The following is a 17,034-nucleotide window of genomic DNA, read 5'->3' on the forward strand; positions in this document are numbered from 1 at the left end:
TCGGAAGCTGGGTAGAGAGCATTCACTTTACCAGTGGAAGTCGGGTGCAGGGGTTTCACTGGAGCATCCACACAGCGACTCCTTAAAACTCTCGGAGTAACAGGCCACAAAAGGAGGCGGGCTATGCAAGTCCTGGCGAAGGAGGCGGCGCAAGGGAGCTTTTGGCTCTGGCTTCGAAGGAAGGACAAGGTGTGGGGAAAAGAAGGATCCTAATCAGGCTGCAGGGAGTAGTAGGGAGACGTCCCTATTGCTGCCCCACTACCTAGAGATGTTCTGGGAATAATGGGGCAAAACAAGGGTGGATCCTGGCTGACTACCCTGCAGCCCACACAATGGCGCCGTCGGAGGCGCGTCAGGCAGATCTAAAATATTGTAGGTGAGCTCAGTGGTCTTGTTGCTAATTTAAAACACCATTTCAATTTGATTCTACTAATACAGTCATTTGATCCATACAAACATTGCCTTAAAGAGACAGATCACACCCAAATCAAAAATACATGTTTTTCCTCTTATGTGTAGAGCTATTTGTCAGCCTAAATAGTTTTGGTGTGAGTTGGTGAGTGTTGGAGATTTCATCTGTAGAGATGTCTGCCTTCTCTCTGATATAATGGAGATAGATGGCATTTGGCTTTTTGAGCTCAAAGTTCAACAATATAGATTTCCACAGACTGAACATAAAGAATGTTGACAGCTCCCTGAAAGTAAAGCCAAACTATCTTGATTGCCCCCTGGCGGCTGGCTGCAGTAGTCTTTTTCACTAACATGGATGGGGTGGGGTTTATCCACCCCATCCATGTTAGTGAAAAAGACACGGTTTTAACCATAAAATCAAAGTACTGGCCAAATACGTAAATATGTTAATGAGTTATTTAATACTATAAAAAGGGGATTTGACAACAATACTGACAGCTGTGTGAGCCAATCTGTGTGCTCATGATCAATGGCGCTGCTCGTGATTGGTCCGATGGGTATATAGGCAGAAACTCCATCACACGGAGATTGCTACTCTGCAGACTCTGGTTCCAAATGACAAAATCAACGACACAGTATGGCACTTTTACATAGTTGGGGCAAGTGGGGACACATTGTCCATCTTTATGTACAGTCTATGATTTCTCCTGTTTTTTAGAGCTTTTTATCAGTCTAGATAGTTGTGGTGTGAGTTGCCGAGTGTTGGAGATATCAGCCATAGAGATGTCTGCTTTCTCTCCGATCTAATGGAACTAGATGGCACTCGACTTGTGGTGCTCAAAGCGCCAAAAAATATATATACTTGAAAAACTAAACAGCAATCACTCTTTCCAGAGATCATGACCCGGTTACTCAAGATAATACACAGAGCTTGCTGTGAGCAAGTTTCATGTAAGAACTAGTGTCTGTTTTACAGAACTACAGCCGTCAACTATATCTCTGCGCAGAAGGAAGCGTGCATCTACTGACTGATGAGAGTCATACTGTGCCAGCACAAAAATGTGTTTTTGCATCAGAAGCTTTGTTTAACAGGCAGCAGTCAGGTGAGAATCTGATCTTGAGCTTAAAAGCAACAGTTGCCATTCAGCCCTGGCTTTTATTTAGTGAGTGCAGGCACTAACCCTCTTTGAGTAAAGGTAAGCCACAGCTAGATCCTTAAATGCAGCCTGTGTGTCCAGATCTCAGTAAAGTCCCCAGGCTGATACTCCCTGAGCCCTGCACCCTGAGAACTACAACAAACTAAAAGTTTCAGGAATGCAGGCATGGGAACGAGCCTCTGTGTGTGTGTTTGTTAGAGAGAGAGAGAGAGAGAGAGAGAGAGAGAGAGAGAGAGAGAGAGAGAGAGAGAGAGAGAGACACACAAATCATGTGAATGTTTGGCTGAATGTGACCTCTGTAGAGGCCTCAATTTTTATTTACAAGCCCCTTAAATCTTCTTTTATTGCTGCCACTGACTTAATATAACAACAAGGGTGCTCTCAACACGCTAAACAATCATCTATCCCTTAAAAAAAACAAAGCTCATATCAAAGCATACAATCACTCGATGAAAATGATTTATGTGGAGTTGTCTGCTCTAAAATACAGATGACTCCCTGCTGGGTAAGCTGGTTTAGGGAAAACAGATTGGGTTAGCCTAGATTCATGGACACAGGGATGGAACAGTATACGTGTATTGTATGCGTGGCCATGTGCGCGCGCATGCGCGCACATGGCCACACACACACACACACACACACACACACACACACACACACACACACACACACACACACACACACACACACACAGAGATTAATCTCATTACAAGATGCAGCCAAATCCTCTAGTTACAAAGTTGAAAGGTTCAAACCAGTAATTAAACTCGGGCTGCATCAGCTTTCAGCAACGAGCGGTCAGGTCTGGGGTCTGATGCACACTCACCCTGTCCTGGTGGCACCATGGGTACTTGGCTGGTGTCAGGAGAGTGGCAGGTGACGCCGGAGTTGGTGACAGTGGCAGGGCTGTGGCTGTCCTGGAAGTAGCAGGAATAGGACTCGTCTTTCTCCAACAATGGAAGTCCCGGGACTGACAGGGACACCTGACAGAAGACATAATGTTTTAATGTTTTAGATTTGAACCACAAATAATAGGTGCTAGAATGCAACACAGATACCTATGTTGCTGTTGAATGGTCAAAAACTATGTCGTATGACTTATCCTAAACACTTTTCCTTGACCTAGGTGAAGAATGTCATGCAATCAAGAAGACACGTGGAAAACAAAAAGCCGATGGGATTTTTCCCATTGGATTTTGGATCATTGCAGAAAATAAGCTCTGTGGCAAAGGAATGTTTATGATACTTACATGTTTTGTTTAGCAAAATAATCTCCACATAGGAACATCATTTGTAGGAATTTTGATGTGTGAATGCAGTTGCCAAAAGAAAAAAGCTCATCCCACACAGTGTGACGTACCTTCACATTCTCTGTTGAGCTAGTCATGTTAAAATGTATCCACAGTTCCGGAGAAATATGTATTTGATCCCAACGGGTCTAATTCACACTCACCCCGTATATATACTTCTGCATGAATTTCAAAATGTTCTTGAGTCGTCCTCTCCCATGTTGCCACACTGTGTGTATTGTGTATATTTCTGCCTTTGCTGGTATCCAACGAAACTGTGCTTTTCTCCTGCACCAGGACATGGCTGGACAGGACTCTGATCGCTATCTTCTCCTGACGCCCTGACACTTAGCAAAGTCACATCTCCAACACACACACAGGAGCAGCCAGCGTACAGTAAATCTCCCCGCTCAGCTGATAAAGGACTCTTGGACGAGTTACGGCAAAGTGATATGTGGGCCTGAGATTTATGTTGTTTTGGTATGTGAGGAGACTGTTATTATTGTGGGGGGTACCCACAGGACAGGCTTCTGTGTATTGTGTATGGCAAGATATTCTTGAGAAAGGCCTGGAGCTGTTTGAGGTGGATGATTCTCTTAATCTGCAGTCAACAGAAAGTAAAAAAGATGCGTTTCATCCTCCCTTATACCCTTTGTGAGGACGTGTACAGACAGATATGTAGAGACTTTTGTTTTGCTGCTTCACTGCTCGACTTTATGCAACTGTATTGCAGACTTACCATCCTGCTCTCCTCCCTGCTGACGTTGGAGGGGTTGAGGTCCTGGACTGTGAGACACTGTTGCTCCATGTCAAAGCTCCACAGCCACTGACCCGGCTGGTTCCCACGAGAACACTGAGACTGCAACACACACCTGCAGGGAACATACAGAGGCGGGCCTTTTACATCAGGTACACAACAAATCATCAACTGACAGCCCCTGGGCCACATACAGCCCACCAAAGCTTTCCATATTGAGTTTTTTTTTTCTCATTTCACTGAAACAACCCAAAAAACAGCTAAGATGAAAATAATCTTATCAGGAATGATTTACCAACCCCAAATATGTTTTTGAATTATGGGTACTAAAGACGTTATAAATCCATCTGTCAGCCTATTATTAGCTTATTATTGACCTACAGCGTGCGGGGCGGGTTTGGATAAGATTACTAGAAAATATTGTGCATTGTTACAGGCTTGGGTGGTATCCCGTTGTTATGGTAGACCAAGGTATTTAGAAATTCAGAAGGTATGTTTTTCAATACCGTCATTTCTGTTAAATTAATTTTATGTAGTGCACAGCACGCACCACCAGAGCTCAGTCTCCGATCTCTACTAGTGGCACAGGCAGCTGAACTGAGAGCCACAGTGACACCTAGGGGTGGAGGGAAAAGTTACGGGACTGTAAACAGCCGGCGGCCAGCAGGCAGAAAGAGACTGTGGGGAATAATGGTACATTTTTTACATCTAACTTGGAGAATAAAGCATTTATTTGGACCAAACCGGAGCAGGTGATTGTTGGAACAGTGGACTTACTAAAAAAGTGTAACCAAGATGGTTTGGGTGAGTTTTATTTTGTTTCTGTCAAGTTTGAATGTGTGTTTTATGATGAATTAAAGAGGCAATGAAGTCTAGGTCTTCATTTTGTTGTTGTTTTTTCAACATGCTATTATTTTATTATTTTATTATTATTAACAGTTTATTTTCGTTTTTATTTAATTTAGTATTAAATATTTTTATTATATTTTTAAACAACTATCAATTGTAGTATTAAACAATAATAGGCTATTTTGGTATATATATATATATATATATATATATATATATATATATTAGGGCCGGGACTCGATTAAAAAAATTAATCTAATTAATCAGAGGCTTTGTAATTAATTAATCGAAATTAATCGCATTTTAATCGCATATAAATATTTGGCCAGAGAACAGTGAGGAGCAATTTATTTTTGAAAATTTCCCATCCATGGGGCCAACCAAAGCGGTCTCATCTGCTTCTTCGTTCATTGTTGTTGTCTGTAGCATGGATGGTCTGAAGTCATGAACGGTAGGTGGTGCGCTAGTATAATCGGTCGCCCGGAAACTCATCAAGTGAGAAAGGTTCCGCGGTGCAAAAATTGGTGTGATTAAAATGCGTTAATTTTTTTAACGCATTAATTTTTGTGTAATTAATTAATCGTGATTAACACGTTAAAGTCCCGGCCCTAATATATATATATTTTTTATTTTATATACATTCAGTTGTTGATGACCCCTGATGTCCGCTATTTTCACTTTGTGAGCTAAAGTAAGACTCTTCATCTCTGTCTCTCAAACTCAATAAAACAGCCACTTAAACTTGAAGCGTGAAAACGACCTTCAGCATAAATTTAAAAAACCATAAATCAGACTGTGATTGTAAAACTGCACATAGGCTTCTTCAGGGCTTGTTAAATGTTATTCTAGATAGTTTAGAGGCCTTGTTTCCATTCTAATGTAAGGAATGTGTGAAACAACTTGGAAAAATATGTGTGAACTAGGAAAGACAAACAGATTCCAAACGTGGAAAAAAATATAAAAACAACTGTTAAAAAGGCAGGAAGGACTGAAGAAAAATGAAAGGAGAGAAAGAAGCACGGAGAAAAACATCCAGGTGAGAGGGAGGAGGGAGGCCAGGTGGTGAGGCAGAGCAGTGAGGAGACACAGATGGGACAGAGACGTTGATTTCTTTCATCACACACAAAAACAATCCCACCAGAGCACACTCAGTTATTTTTTTAGATGACTCGGCAAAAAACACTTCAAACACTAACGGGAGTGCCAGCAGCGTTCACATCCTCAGATACTTCACTCAACTTCTTCCTAACTAATATGCTTTGAAGCAGACCTGAGTGAATCTTAATTACTGAAAATAAACAATTCACAGCAGAAGTAGCTACTTTAAAATAAATGTACTTTAAATGTAACAATTCTTACAAAAGCAACAACAGAATAAGAAACAGTCAATACTGCTTATAATGAATCTCAGAATGTCAAACTTAAATTAAGAATGTGAGTGAAGCAAAACCAAGCCAATTTTTAAAGTGAAAGTGTCAAATTCATAAGCATTAAAAACGTCACTACTTAATTTATTACACTTGAGTCATTTTCCAGCTTCAGCTTTATTTGGTCTGGTGCGACGAGTTGCTTATACTGGCTAATGCTAGCTAGTGTTGGCAAACATTGGACTGATATCGTTGTGTAACTGACAGGCTGAGTCAAGTGACTTTGTGACCATAGCATTTAGCATTATAGTGTCATTATTATTTGTGGATTAAGAGGCCTTTGTTCAGTGAAGGTTACACAGACTGGCTTTAACAGTTACAATGAAAGCCTACAACATTTTAATGTATTACTCAGTATTTTTTCTGCAATGTTCTATTGGGGTGTAACAGGGCCATTGTACGGGAAAAAAGGAAAAAAAACAAAAAATATAGAGCTTGGTGAGGGAAGTAAAATGCTGAGAAAAACTTCTGAATTTCCTAGATTGAAGTCATTTATTTACAAAAAAGAATATTCTCTGAGTTGAAAGTGGTAACTTTAAGACAAAAAAGTCATAAATTCACAAAACTTCTTTTTATTTAATATTGCATATATTTATTAAGTCATAAATCAGTGAGAAAACCTCTGAAATTCTCTGAAATTTAAGTCAGCAATAAAAAAAAAAATCTGTAAAAAAAATCAGAAATCATACTTTAAATTGAAAGAGGAGAAGCGATGTAAAAAGAAATCGTGCCTATGGTGTCATTAGCTGAGCAAAAACATGCTTGTTTTGTCTAATGAACAATAAATCCAATCATATATTCAAATTAGGCTGACAAAAATTGAAAAGATTTTAAAAATTCTTACAAATTAATATAACTAGCCAATGTTTTGTTTGTATGCTAGCAGCATGGCTCTGGCAATGTCAGTGCGCTGGGCAAGACTGAAATATCTCAATTACTATACAATGAAATACCTACAAATTTGTTATGCATATTCATGTTCCCTTCACGATAAATTGTAATCACTTCAATGATTTCTAGTATTCATCTCACTCTGTCATCTGGTTGAAATTTCATTTGTCTAATAGCATGGTTTATGACTACAAACCTGCAAAGCTAATGACATGATAATCATGGTATACAATAACTGCTTAGCACCAGCAGGTTAGCGTTGTCATGCGAGTGTGTTAGCATGCAACATTTAACTCGCAGCTGTGCTTTGTGTCAGTAGAGCATCATGGAGCAGCTATGACTGTGGACTTTTAATAAATAACACCAGGTTAGAGACTGTCAGATTGATTTGTTGATCAGTTGTCAATGGAATAATTAATCCTTTCAGTACCAGTTCTCATGTTCTTAATGCATTACATGTTGTATGGTATTTGAAAAAACTTGTACTTTGACTTTGAACAAACAAGCTACTTTGTATGTTAGATGAAGTCACACCTTAAACTTAAGTTTGAATTAAATTCCATTTCAGCCACACTTTCCAGTAATCCAGACTAGCTGCTGCTGGTGTTTGTCTCACCTTCCCTCCAGGACACACCAGCCACAGTAGGGGTCGTGGGCCAGCAGGCAGGAGTGGCAGTCTGGGTGCTGCTGGCATTCGGCCACTGGTCTCTTCTGCAGCTGGAACCGGGACAACACAATCATGTTCAGTCGTGCAAACTGTGCTCACTAAGCTCCCAGAAATCTGATTAAAAAAGAATAGGTGGCCCACATTTTCCAGTGGAACAATGCAAAGTGAAAATATGGTCATTAGAATAATCCTAACTACAGGCTGCTGTGCTGGAAGAGAAAGAATTGGGGCAGAAACAAGAGAGTCAAAATTATTCCTCTTTAGCTTTATTACTCCAATACAGGAAGGACATGTCTAGAAATAAAAAGCATGAAATGAGGCCACAAGAGTGCCGTCACTGTCAAGTTGCATCTGTGTGTTCATATACCATGTTATGAGTCATGATGAAGAGATGCTCCTCCTCCTGGTCCAGGATGAGGTCCGAGCTGATGGCTGCGCTCTGCTGAACGGAGATGACGGAGTACTCCTCCACTTCTCCATTTGGCCCCAGAAACACCTGAGGAAATGTACACATAGATAGATAGATAGATAGATATACTTTATTGATCTCATGACTGAGAAATTGGGGTGTAGCAGCGCCATGCAGTAAGAACAAGGGAATAAAGAGCACACATTATTAATAGAATATAAAGGAATACGCTTAAAAAAAAACAACAACTAAAAACTAAGAGACTGTACATATATACATATATACATGTGTAAAGTGCGGAACAGTATCTGAGTGCTGAGATTATGTAATGATTGAATTAAAATACGTATATAAATATATAAAAAATGAATTTAAATACCATCATTTATATGAGATAAAAAGGACTAGGGGTCGACCGATATTGTTTTTTTCAGATACAGATTATTAGAGGTTAATGAGGCCAATAATCAATACTTAGATCCATATAGAGTTACAATAAAAATGGAAATCCATCTATCAAAATTTTGAATTTGGACTATAACAAACTCCAACACAAAACTTTGTTTAAATCCTTTGATGCTTAATCAAAACTGAAACTTTCAACATCATATATGTTATAGCTCCCTGAGGTTTTACAAAGTAAAAGTTCCTCCCATGCTGACACTTTCTTTGCATATATTGCAGACTTACTTCCCTTGTGTTGGCAGAATGTAATACATTTTTTCATTAATTCATTTTATTGTCAATCATTAAAGTAAAACACTGATACAGATGACCTTTAACTGAACTGTAAAACACTGATAAATCCAGACAGTGGGAGCCAAAAAACGAGCAGATGACACGCTGAGGCCTGGACAGCAGTGTGACATTGTGCTGGCTGTTAAAAGTCCAGAGCTGCTGTAATGTGGGCTAATATGAGAGGGCAGCTCGACCAACTGCTCCACATCAGCCGTTTGATGTTATTTACAGCCGCCCAAACATCAGCTTCATTCCAGCTAATGTCATTACAGAGAGATTCCACTGTGAGGGGAACTCTGCTGGAACAAACACCGCAATCATCCTAATGGGAAAATCCAGCTCATGTCAGGAGGAAGTGTGGATTCCCTGATCTGCCCTGTGAGTTGTCTCTGTCTGTCTCTGTCTCTCTCTCTGTGTGTGTGTGTGTGTGTGTGTGTGTGTGTGTAGCAGCAGACACCGGAGGCTGCGATGAATACGATACGGTGATTCGGGCCAGGATGTCTCCCTGATGCCAGGCTAATCCAAACCTTCAGGTATGTGGAGGATTTGAGGTCAGCTATGAAGTCTAACACTCTTTGATCCCACAACTGCTCAGAGACACACAGTCCAGGCTTCAACGTGTCCATCCAGACCAAAGCTAATTACCGAAACTACACAACAGGAGGGCAAACTGAGAGAAGAGATTAAACAATGTTCCTTCTTCAAACAAACTTTGAAACCTGGAGCGACATCACTTTTTTGTGCTGCTTTCAGACTCCTTTCACAAGTATGTAAACCTCTGAACCCGGAGAACATTGGTGCCATTTCTTTCAAAAATAATTACGAATTAGCAACTTAGTAATAAATGCTTCACAAACTGCAAGAAATTAGTAGATTTGAAAATTATTTTTAAAAAGGGAAAAATGTCTAGGGAAAAAGAGAAAAGCTAAAAAGCAAACAACTATATCAATAATTATCATAATTATATATTTATTATTATGTTACAAAATTATATAATTTTTCAGCACTTCTCCCAGGTCATTTCCTTGATTTTTAACTTTTGTTAATGTCAAGGGGAGAAAAGATAAATAGAAAAAAAGGAAAACATCTAAGGAAATAATTATCCTAATTAAAAATGTATGTTACAAAATTATTATAATTTTTCAGCACTTCTCCCAGGTCATTTCATTGTTTCTTTTTAACTTTCTTTGCTGTAGATGTCAAAGGAGGAGCGGGAAAGGAAAGACTAAAAAATGAAAGTGGAAGCTGTCTAACAGCTGCATGGCTGCTGCATAAACCATCTCTTTCTTCAGAGTGACGCAGCGAGCTGACCTCAACAAGACAAACATTTAGAGATGGAATCCTGACCGCTCAGTGAGTTAGTCCTCTTGCAGCCGTTTATAAGAGTGGTGAGGCTTCAGGAAATAAACTCCCCTTCAGATCATACTGGCTCCTGTGTCTTCACTTCATTCAGCTCTCTTGTTATTCCCAGCAGCTGCAATTAGCCAATCACTGCACACCATCATGTTTACCTGCCAGATGCCCGAGCTCAACAACACTGAGAGGGAGTCAAAACATCACATTAGATTTTCTCATCTCTACAAACAATGAGGAAATTAAAGGGAAGGTTTATGAACTCAGTGAAGACGGCTCACCCTCCTCTCTGTCTAAACATGTCAAGCAAAAGTATCGCTTCTGATCCAAAAACAGTCTAAGAAATACTTAAAGATACATGTATTAAACATGACTGTGCCAGTCAGTTCCAGTGACAGGTTTAAAAGAACTATTTTGAGGCAAGACAAAGTAGATACTGATAAAAAAAGAAATCGCTAAATGTATAGGAACTTACCAAAAAAGAACAACTGTTTCCTGGTTTATCATTTTCAATGTTTTGGCATAAATATGACTTCCGGTTTTCCAGTTTTGTGGCAACAATTAGAAGAGGGACGTTCCCTGTTCCAACATGACACTGTTCTACACCAGGCCTGAACTTTAAACTACACTGTAAAATCTGACAGGTTGATTCTACTTTAAACAAATTTTGGAAATCAATCAATTTCTGTTAACTTCATATCTAAATGTTAAGTGTATTTAAAATTAAGTGTTATTTCCTTAATTTTGTTAAGTTGTTGCACCTTAGAAATGACAAGTTTAAGTAAATTAATCTTTCTAAGTTTTAGCAACTTCAGTAAACCAAGGTTACTTTGCGATATATATATATCTGTATTCTGCTGGTTTCAAACTAGTCAGTCATATGATTTCTTTAAAACATGTTAACAAAACAGAACTCGCAGATCTCCTAATGCTATTATTGGCAAAATGCTCAAGTTAAGTCAGACTAACTTGGTTTACTGAAGCTTGTAACACTTAGAATGAAAAAGGCTGCAACTTCAAGAACTTCAAGAAAAACTGAAAAAGAGTTTGGTTTAAAAACAAACTCTTAAATGTAGTCCACTTCTGCTTAGAAGTTGCCAATTTCTGGAAGTGGAGAAAAGGACGTCGTCACATCCCCTAACATGAGGACACAGGACACAGAGAATGCAGCCGGAGATGAATCAGCTTCATCATTTACATGACACAAATTTTCTTTTGATCGCTTTATGAAAAGGTTGAAACTTCTCCTCTGCAACGATGGAAATTTGAATGGGTCTGGGCCTGTTTAAGCTGACTGAGGTGTTTATATGGATCATGTTTAATCAGTTTGGGCTTTTAAACCTATTCTAATCAGATTAGTAGCTCCATGTAAATGTGCCTATAGACATTTTTAATAATGTCAAAGCTGATTTATTTTTTTCCAATTTAACAACATTTTTATCGCAATTGAATTGTAACAGCCACTAGAGGGCATAGGCTGAATATAGAATATAGAATCAATGAATGAAAGAATGAAAGAAAAGAAAACAGGAATAGTGACTTAATTTTGATATTTTTTTTCTGCTACACAAAGACAGAAAAAGATAGACAGACAGTCAGACAGTCAGACAGACAGACAGACAGACAGTCAGTCAGTCAGTCAGTCAGTCAGTCAGTCAGTCAGTCAGACAGACAGACAGACAGACAGTCAGACAGATGGGAAGACGGACGGATGGACAGATGGAAAGACAGACGAACGGACAGATAGAGATATCCGTCTTAAAAGTTGCTCGTTTTGTTCTCTCTGCACAGTGACACCAGAGTCAGGCTGGCCTCCTTCTATCAGATAATCTTTCTCACAACGTGTAGTTTAGATGAACAGTGAGTTTAATTTAAGATGTTCACTGTTGGCTGTTGCAGTCAGGAGGACACAGACTGACACTGTGTCCATTAATGACAGTGACACGGCCGCTGTCTGCTGCTGTGACTGATGACTCTCCATCATTGTGAATGAGCGTGTGAATGAGTGTCTCTGTTAGGAAGAGCATGTGTCTGCCAGTCAGCGATGACAGTGCACAACACGAGTGCGGCGCTCCGCTCTGGTCACAGCGATGTGCGGCTCAGTGTTGAGCTGGTTCTGAGTGACGTAACTCTGCAAAAGTACGTTAATGGCTGTCATTGTGCTATTTCTGCATGTTGCAGGGGGCCTCAACCACAAGCCAGCGCGGAGAAAAAACAGCACAAAGAGGCGACTGTGTGGAGAGGCGAGCTGCTCACGATCTGTACACTCCTGATATCCAGGGGCCTCCCTACAACCTCCTGCTCCACTGACCCTTCCTCTCAGTCCACTTATTAACCATCAAAATAAATATATAAAAGAAATCTACTGTTTGCTGTCATCAACAAGCCAAACAAGTGCGTGCTAAATTGCTTTGATGCCTCTGAGCCAATGCACATGCATAACTGACATGTTCTATTAAACACACACACGCCTGTTATCCCCTTTGATTTTTCTTCCACAACAGGACATTCTTGGTGTCTCTGTGCGTCTGACCGAGCTTCACCCTCACCTCCGTCTGAACCCACAGACACACACTGCCATGCATGACCCGCTGTGACTCAACTGGGACCCCTGCACCCGGCCGCAGCACCTTAGAAATCAAACTGACAGCCTGTTGAGGACGACATCACTTCAGAGCAGCTTCACACCATCCGGTCATGGAGCTCAACGTTATTCTCCATTCTGGTGTTTTAACCAAAAAAAAAACACTCGCTGCCACAACTGGGGTTGGTGTCAGTAAAACCTGATCAGCTTTAAAAGGTAGAATTTATTTATTATTGTCTTGGCTTTGCACTGGTTGGAAGTAGGTGTGCCTCAGTGGAAATACCTCCATAAAAAATACACACAAGCATTCAGCCACTCTTAGGGACTGTTTGCTGCATTTTAGGTGCTTTTCATTCTTCATTTTTTACTTGTACTTTTACTCTCACTACTTAATTAAATTTAATATTATAAAATTACTTTTGATACTAAAGTACAGTAAGTATGAGATATTGAAAGACTTTTACTCAAGTAATATTCTTCAATAGGTGTCTCAAAACTAATACCAATTTTATTTTTTGGTAAGATATCTGTACTTTTGCTCATGTGTGCCTTCCAGGTACTTGATCCACCACTGACTATTAAAAAGTATTAAAATTACACTGATAGAATATTAATCCTTTAAAAATGGATGTCTGCGGGAGGTCAGTGTTCCAGAATTCTGCTAAGATAAATCTAAAATTAGAACCACAATATCTATAGAGCATTTATTCTTTCTGGAGCAGAAAGCTAAGGCCTCTGTGTCCCATCGCATCGTGCTGTACACTTGTGATGACATCATTACATGTGGTGCAATAATATGCAGTCAGCAGAGGAATGAGTGATCAATATTACAACGCCTTTACACTCTGCTCATAAAAATGAGCTTATCTCAGTAAAGTACATAAATCAAATAACTTAATGAGTGTGAAGAAATATTTCATGTTTCTACTTTTAAAAATCTTTCAGATCATTAAGTTTGAAATTTTGTATAATCTAATGTCACACTGACCTACATAACCATTTAGCTTAGGCTGTACCGATTTTAAGGATATGAAGCACTTGAAGGCCTCTACCAGAGGACCATTTCTTCTTCTCGCTCAAAGGTTTAAATATGGTATGTAAAAAGTAAAAACATAGCTGGAACTACATTTCCAAGATTTTCATTGAAATAAACGTCTGTAAAGTCACTATTTATCACTAAATGAAGGAACACAATGCTGATGAAGCCAATGCTCCACTGATGGAAGCTCACTGCCTCTGCCCTAGTGCCACAGTGTCTGTGGCAATATTCTCTGGAAAAATCAGACGCTGCGAACAGTCATTAATAATCCACCCTCACACAAACTGACACACGTACATGCGCGCGCGCGCGTGCGCACACACACACACACACACACACACACGCACACACACACACACACACACACACACACACACACACACACACACACACACACACACACACACACACACACACACACACAGTCTAATCTGTGGTAACCCTTTCATCTCTACAACTACAGGGCTCATAAAACAAGCTGATATAAATAAATTCACCAGCCTGGTCACAGCCACTCTGCCAACAAACACACTGCAGTTATCTCTGATCGCCGCAGGTGCCGCCAAAGAGATCAAAACTGAGATCTTCCTGATTATAAGCCTGAATAACATTCGATTTGAACACTTGTGAATCTATGTACACGATATAGCCTTGTTTTGAAATGTTGATGGTAGCAGTGGTATGTTAACCAGAGATTTACCTGGCATGCACTGATATTTTTCTATCTACCAAAATCTAAGTGCATTCCTTTAACATCAACATGGAAACATAGCTGAGGATGTACCAGGACTCCTGAGATTAGTTCTGCAGTGCTGCCTCTACACACTGAGACTATTTTAAACCTCTGTTGGCTGGCACATGATTAGAGAGCGGCCTGCATCTGGAGGTGAAGAGAGAGAAGGGTTCAACTGGATGTCTGCTTGGTCGACCGCCATGTCTTTACAGAGACTGGTATTACAGTTATACGAGAAACAGCCAACACGTTATCCAAATAGGGTCTGAAGTCAAAATGATGACACAAACTGTGGAGTATGCTGGACTATTACCTAATATTTCATACAAAAACAACACAATCTCTGCATAACATCACAGTTAGCACACATATAAGTGATTTGTGTGTGTGTGTGTGTGTGTGTACAGAAACACACTGGAATGTAAATTGACAACCTGTCTCAGCAAGCCTTAAAGGTTGTGTATGTGACATTCAGAGGACTAATATAGCAGCAAACCTCTAAATGCTGTGTAAAAATGTAATTGAGTAATCATGTACAGAGCAAAGAATGATCATTTTATCCCCTTTAATTTAAAAAAGAGCGCTAAACCGAAATTTAACCACTTGGCCAACGAAAGTTTCTTGTGCGCTTGTTATATGGACCCAGTCATGCAGGGATGAGTGGAATTTTCACCCTGGTGGTTGTTCAAGTGTTTGTTTTCATGGTAAGTTCAGTTTTAATGAGTCATTCAATTTGACAAAAATGGGATTTTCTGCCATGATTGACAGCTGTGTCAGCCAATCTGTGTGCTTGCATTCAACGGTGCTGCTCGCAATTGGTTGGACAGGTGTTTTGGCGGGAACTCCCCCACAGCGAAGATCGCTACTGCGCAGACTCCGGCTCTGAATGACGTGACCAGCACAAGATGGCAGCCGCTGTATCCCGGATATTCTTGAGACTACCTAGCTGCAGACACATGGACCTCCATAAGCACATGTGCAGTAAGACCTCTGTCTTCTTGGTGCTTGGCGCGACTCCAGCAACAAAAAAAACACTCGACAAAACTTGCTTGAAATACTCTCAGAATGTACTCAGTTATTGCTCTCTATTTTCCCAAGCTACCTCCACCACTCTCCAACTTCCACTGCCTAGAACATGTGATTTCCTGTCAGCTACAACTCCTGCACATGCTCCTGTGGAGATGCCTACTGTGCATGTGCATATTGACCTCTGCGGTGTCCGCAGTCAGGTGCCTCTTGATATTTTAGCTTCACTTAGGCGAAAGTGGGGACATGTGGTCCGTCTTTATATACGGTTTATGTTTAGGGCTGTTTATGGAGCATTTCACCATTAGCTGCCAGCTCAGCCATCTCTATCAAGCATACTCTCACAGAGCCCCTTTCAAATCTGTGACCTCATGTTACCTTGTGCAGGTTTCCCTTGGAGTCTCCCAGGAAGGCAATGGTATGTCCCGCCCTCACGCTGACGGCCACAGCAGTGAGACGGGCGGACGGGCTGTCCAATATGGTCTCTGCTTCCACGGCCATCCTGCTGGCCATCGGGCTGGGGGTGTGGTCAGAGCCGCAGGGGTACGCGTCCAGAGTGTTCTGATAGCAGGGACACAGGAGAGGAAAATCAGTGTGTGGTGAGTCTAACATGTCATGTCAGATCTCATGAAGATTAGACTAAAAGAATGAATCACGCACAACATAAAGCATGTGAAGTATTATAAGTGTTACGTGTTATACCATAACTGCTTGTCTTGTGCAGAAAAGAAGCCCCTCAAGTGATTTGTTATTCATTTCTCAGCATGGAAGCCAGTTACCAAAAATAAAACAGCAGTGTTCCTACTGTGGTCAGTAAAATCCCAGCAGGATTTATTGTGGGGGAGTCTGGGTTTGGGAACAAACTCTCACTGGATTCCAGCGACTTCTCTACTTGCTGCTTTAAAGCTTACAGACAATTTGTTTTTGCTTCCACAGTTTGGCAGTAGGGAGTCTTTGCTCTGGCGGCAGAGTTGTTGTCTTTCGTTCCGGGCAATTTATTTTGCCATGACGACGTTTGAAAGCAGGGTCATTGCTTCATGATTGGTAATCTTAACAATAGGAAGTGGAGGCAATGAACCTGAGAGCCCTGCCTGCTGAAGGCTACTTGTTATGATGGATGGAGTGGGCTGTGGCTATGTGGATGTTATGAATGGACTCCTTATTTGGCCTGCTCTTAAGAAGTAGATATCATTGATGTACAGTGCAAGACTGTCCCACATTAACCCTTTGAAACCTGGATAGAAATCATTTTTCTTGTGCTGCGTTCAGACACCTTTCACAAGCTTTTTGACCCTTTGAATAATGAGCAAATAGTTTAATTTCTTCTGAAAACATCAGAAAAAAAGGCAATGACCAACTTGGCAAGACATGTTCCACAAATTATTAGAAAATAATAAAAAATAAATAAATAAATAGAGAAAAATGTCCAGAAAATTAATTTTATACATAAAACTGTGACAGATAAAAATCAATAAATACAAGAATACAGAAACACATGTATGCATCTATATGTGTATACGTATACAGACACACACACACATATATACATATACATATATATATATATATATATATGTGTGTGTGTGTGTGTGTATATGTATATGTTTTTTAAAGACACTGTCAAAGGGTTAAACCTGATTGCATGATTGCAGGTGTGCAAGTTTCAGTGAAGCATGGGGAGTGAAGGACAGTTTCGACAGCCTG

The 17,034-nt window shown here is 40.2% G+C and overlaps 1 protein-coding gene across 4 annotated transcripts in view; it reads right to left on the reverse strand.

Annotated features, from left to right (window-relative positions):
* plxnb1b (plexin b1b) overlaps nt 1–17,034 on the reverse strand; it is a 152,004-nt gene that overhangs the window by 39,833 nt on the left and 95,137 nt on the right. For all 4 annotated transcript variants that reach the window (XM_088082924.1, XM_088082911.1, XM_088082929.1 and 1 more), the window contains 5 exons: nt 15,709–15,891; nt 7,816–7,944; nt 7,398–7,498; nt 3,597–3,729; nt 2,395–2,551 (listed from right to left, as the gene is read on the reverse strand). In XM_088082924.1, the coding sequence (XP_087939050.1) occupies nt 2,395–2,551; nt 3,597–3,729; nt 7,398–7,498; nt 7,816–7,944; nt 15,709–15,891 (703 nt within the window). The remainder of the gene's footprint in view (nt 1–2,394; nt 2,552–3,596; nt 3,730–7,397; nt 7,499–7,815; nt 7,945–15,708; nt 15,892–17,034) is intronic.

Source organism: Plectropomus leopardus, chromosome 2 (assembly GCF_026936395.1).
Source record: "Plectropomus leopardus strain MGB_pleo_1.0 chromosome 2, ASM2693639v1, whole genome shotgun sequence".
NCBI classification, from domain to species: Eukaryota; Metazoa; Chordata; class Actinopteri; order Perciformes; family Serranidae; genus Plectropomus; species Plectropomus leopardus.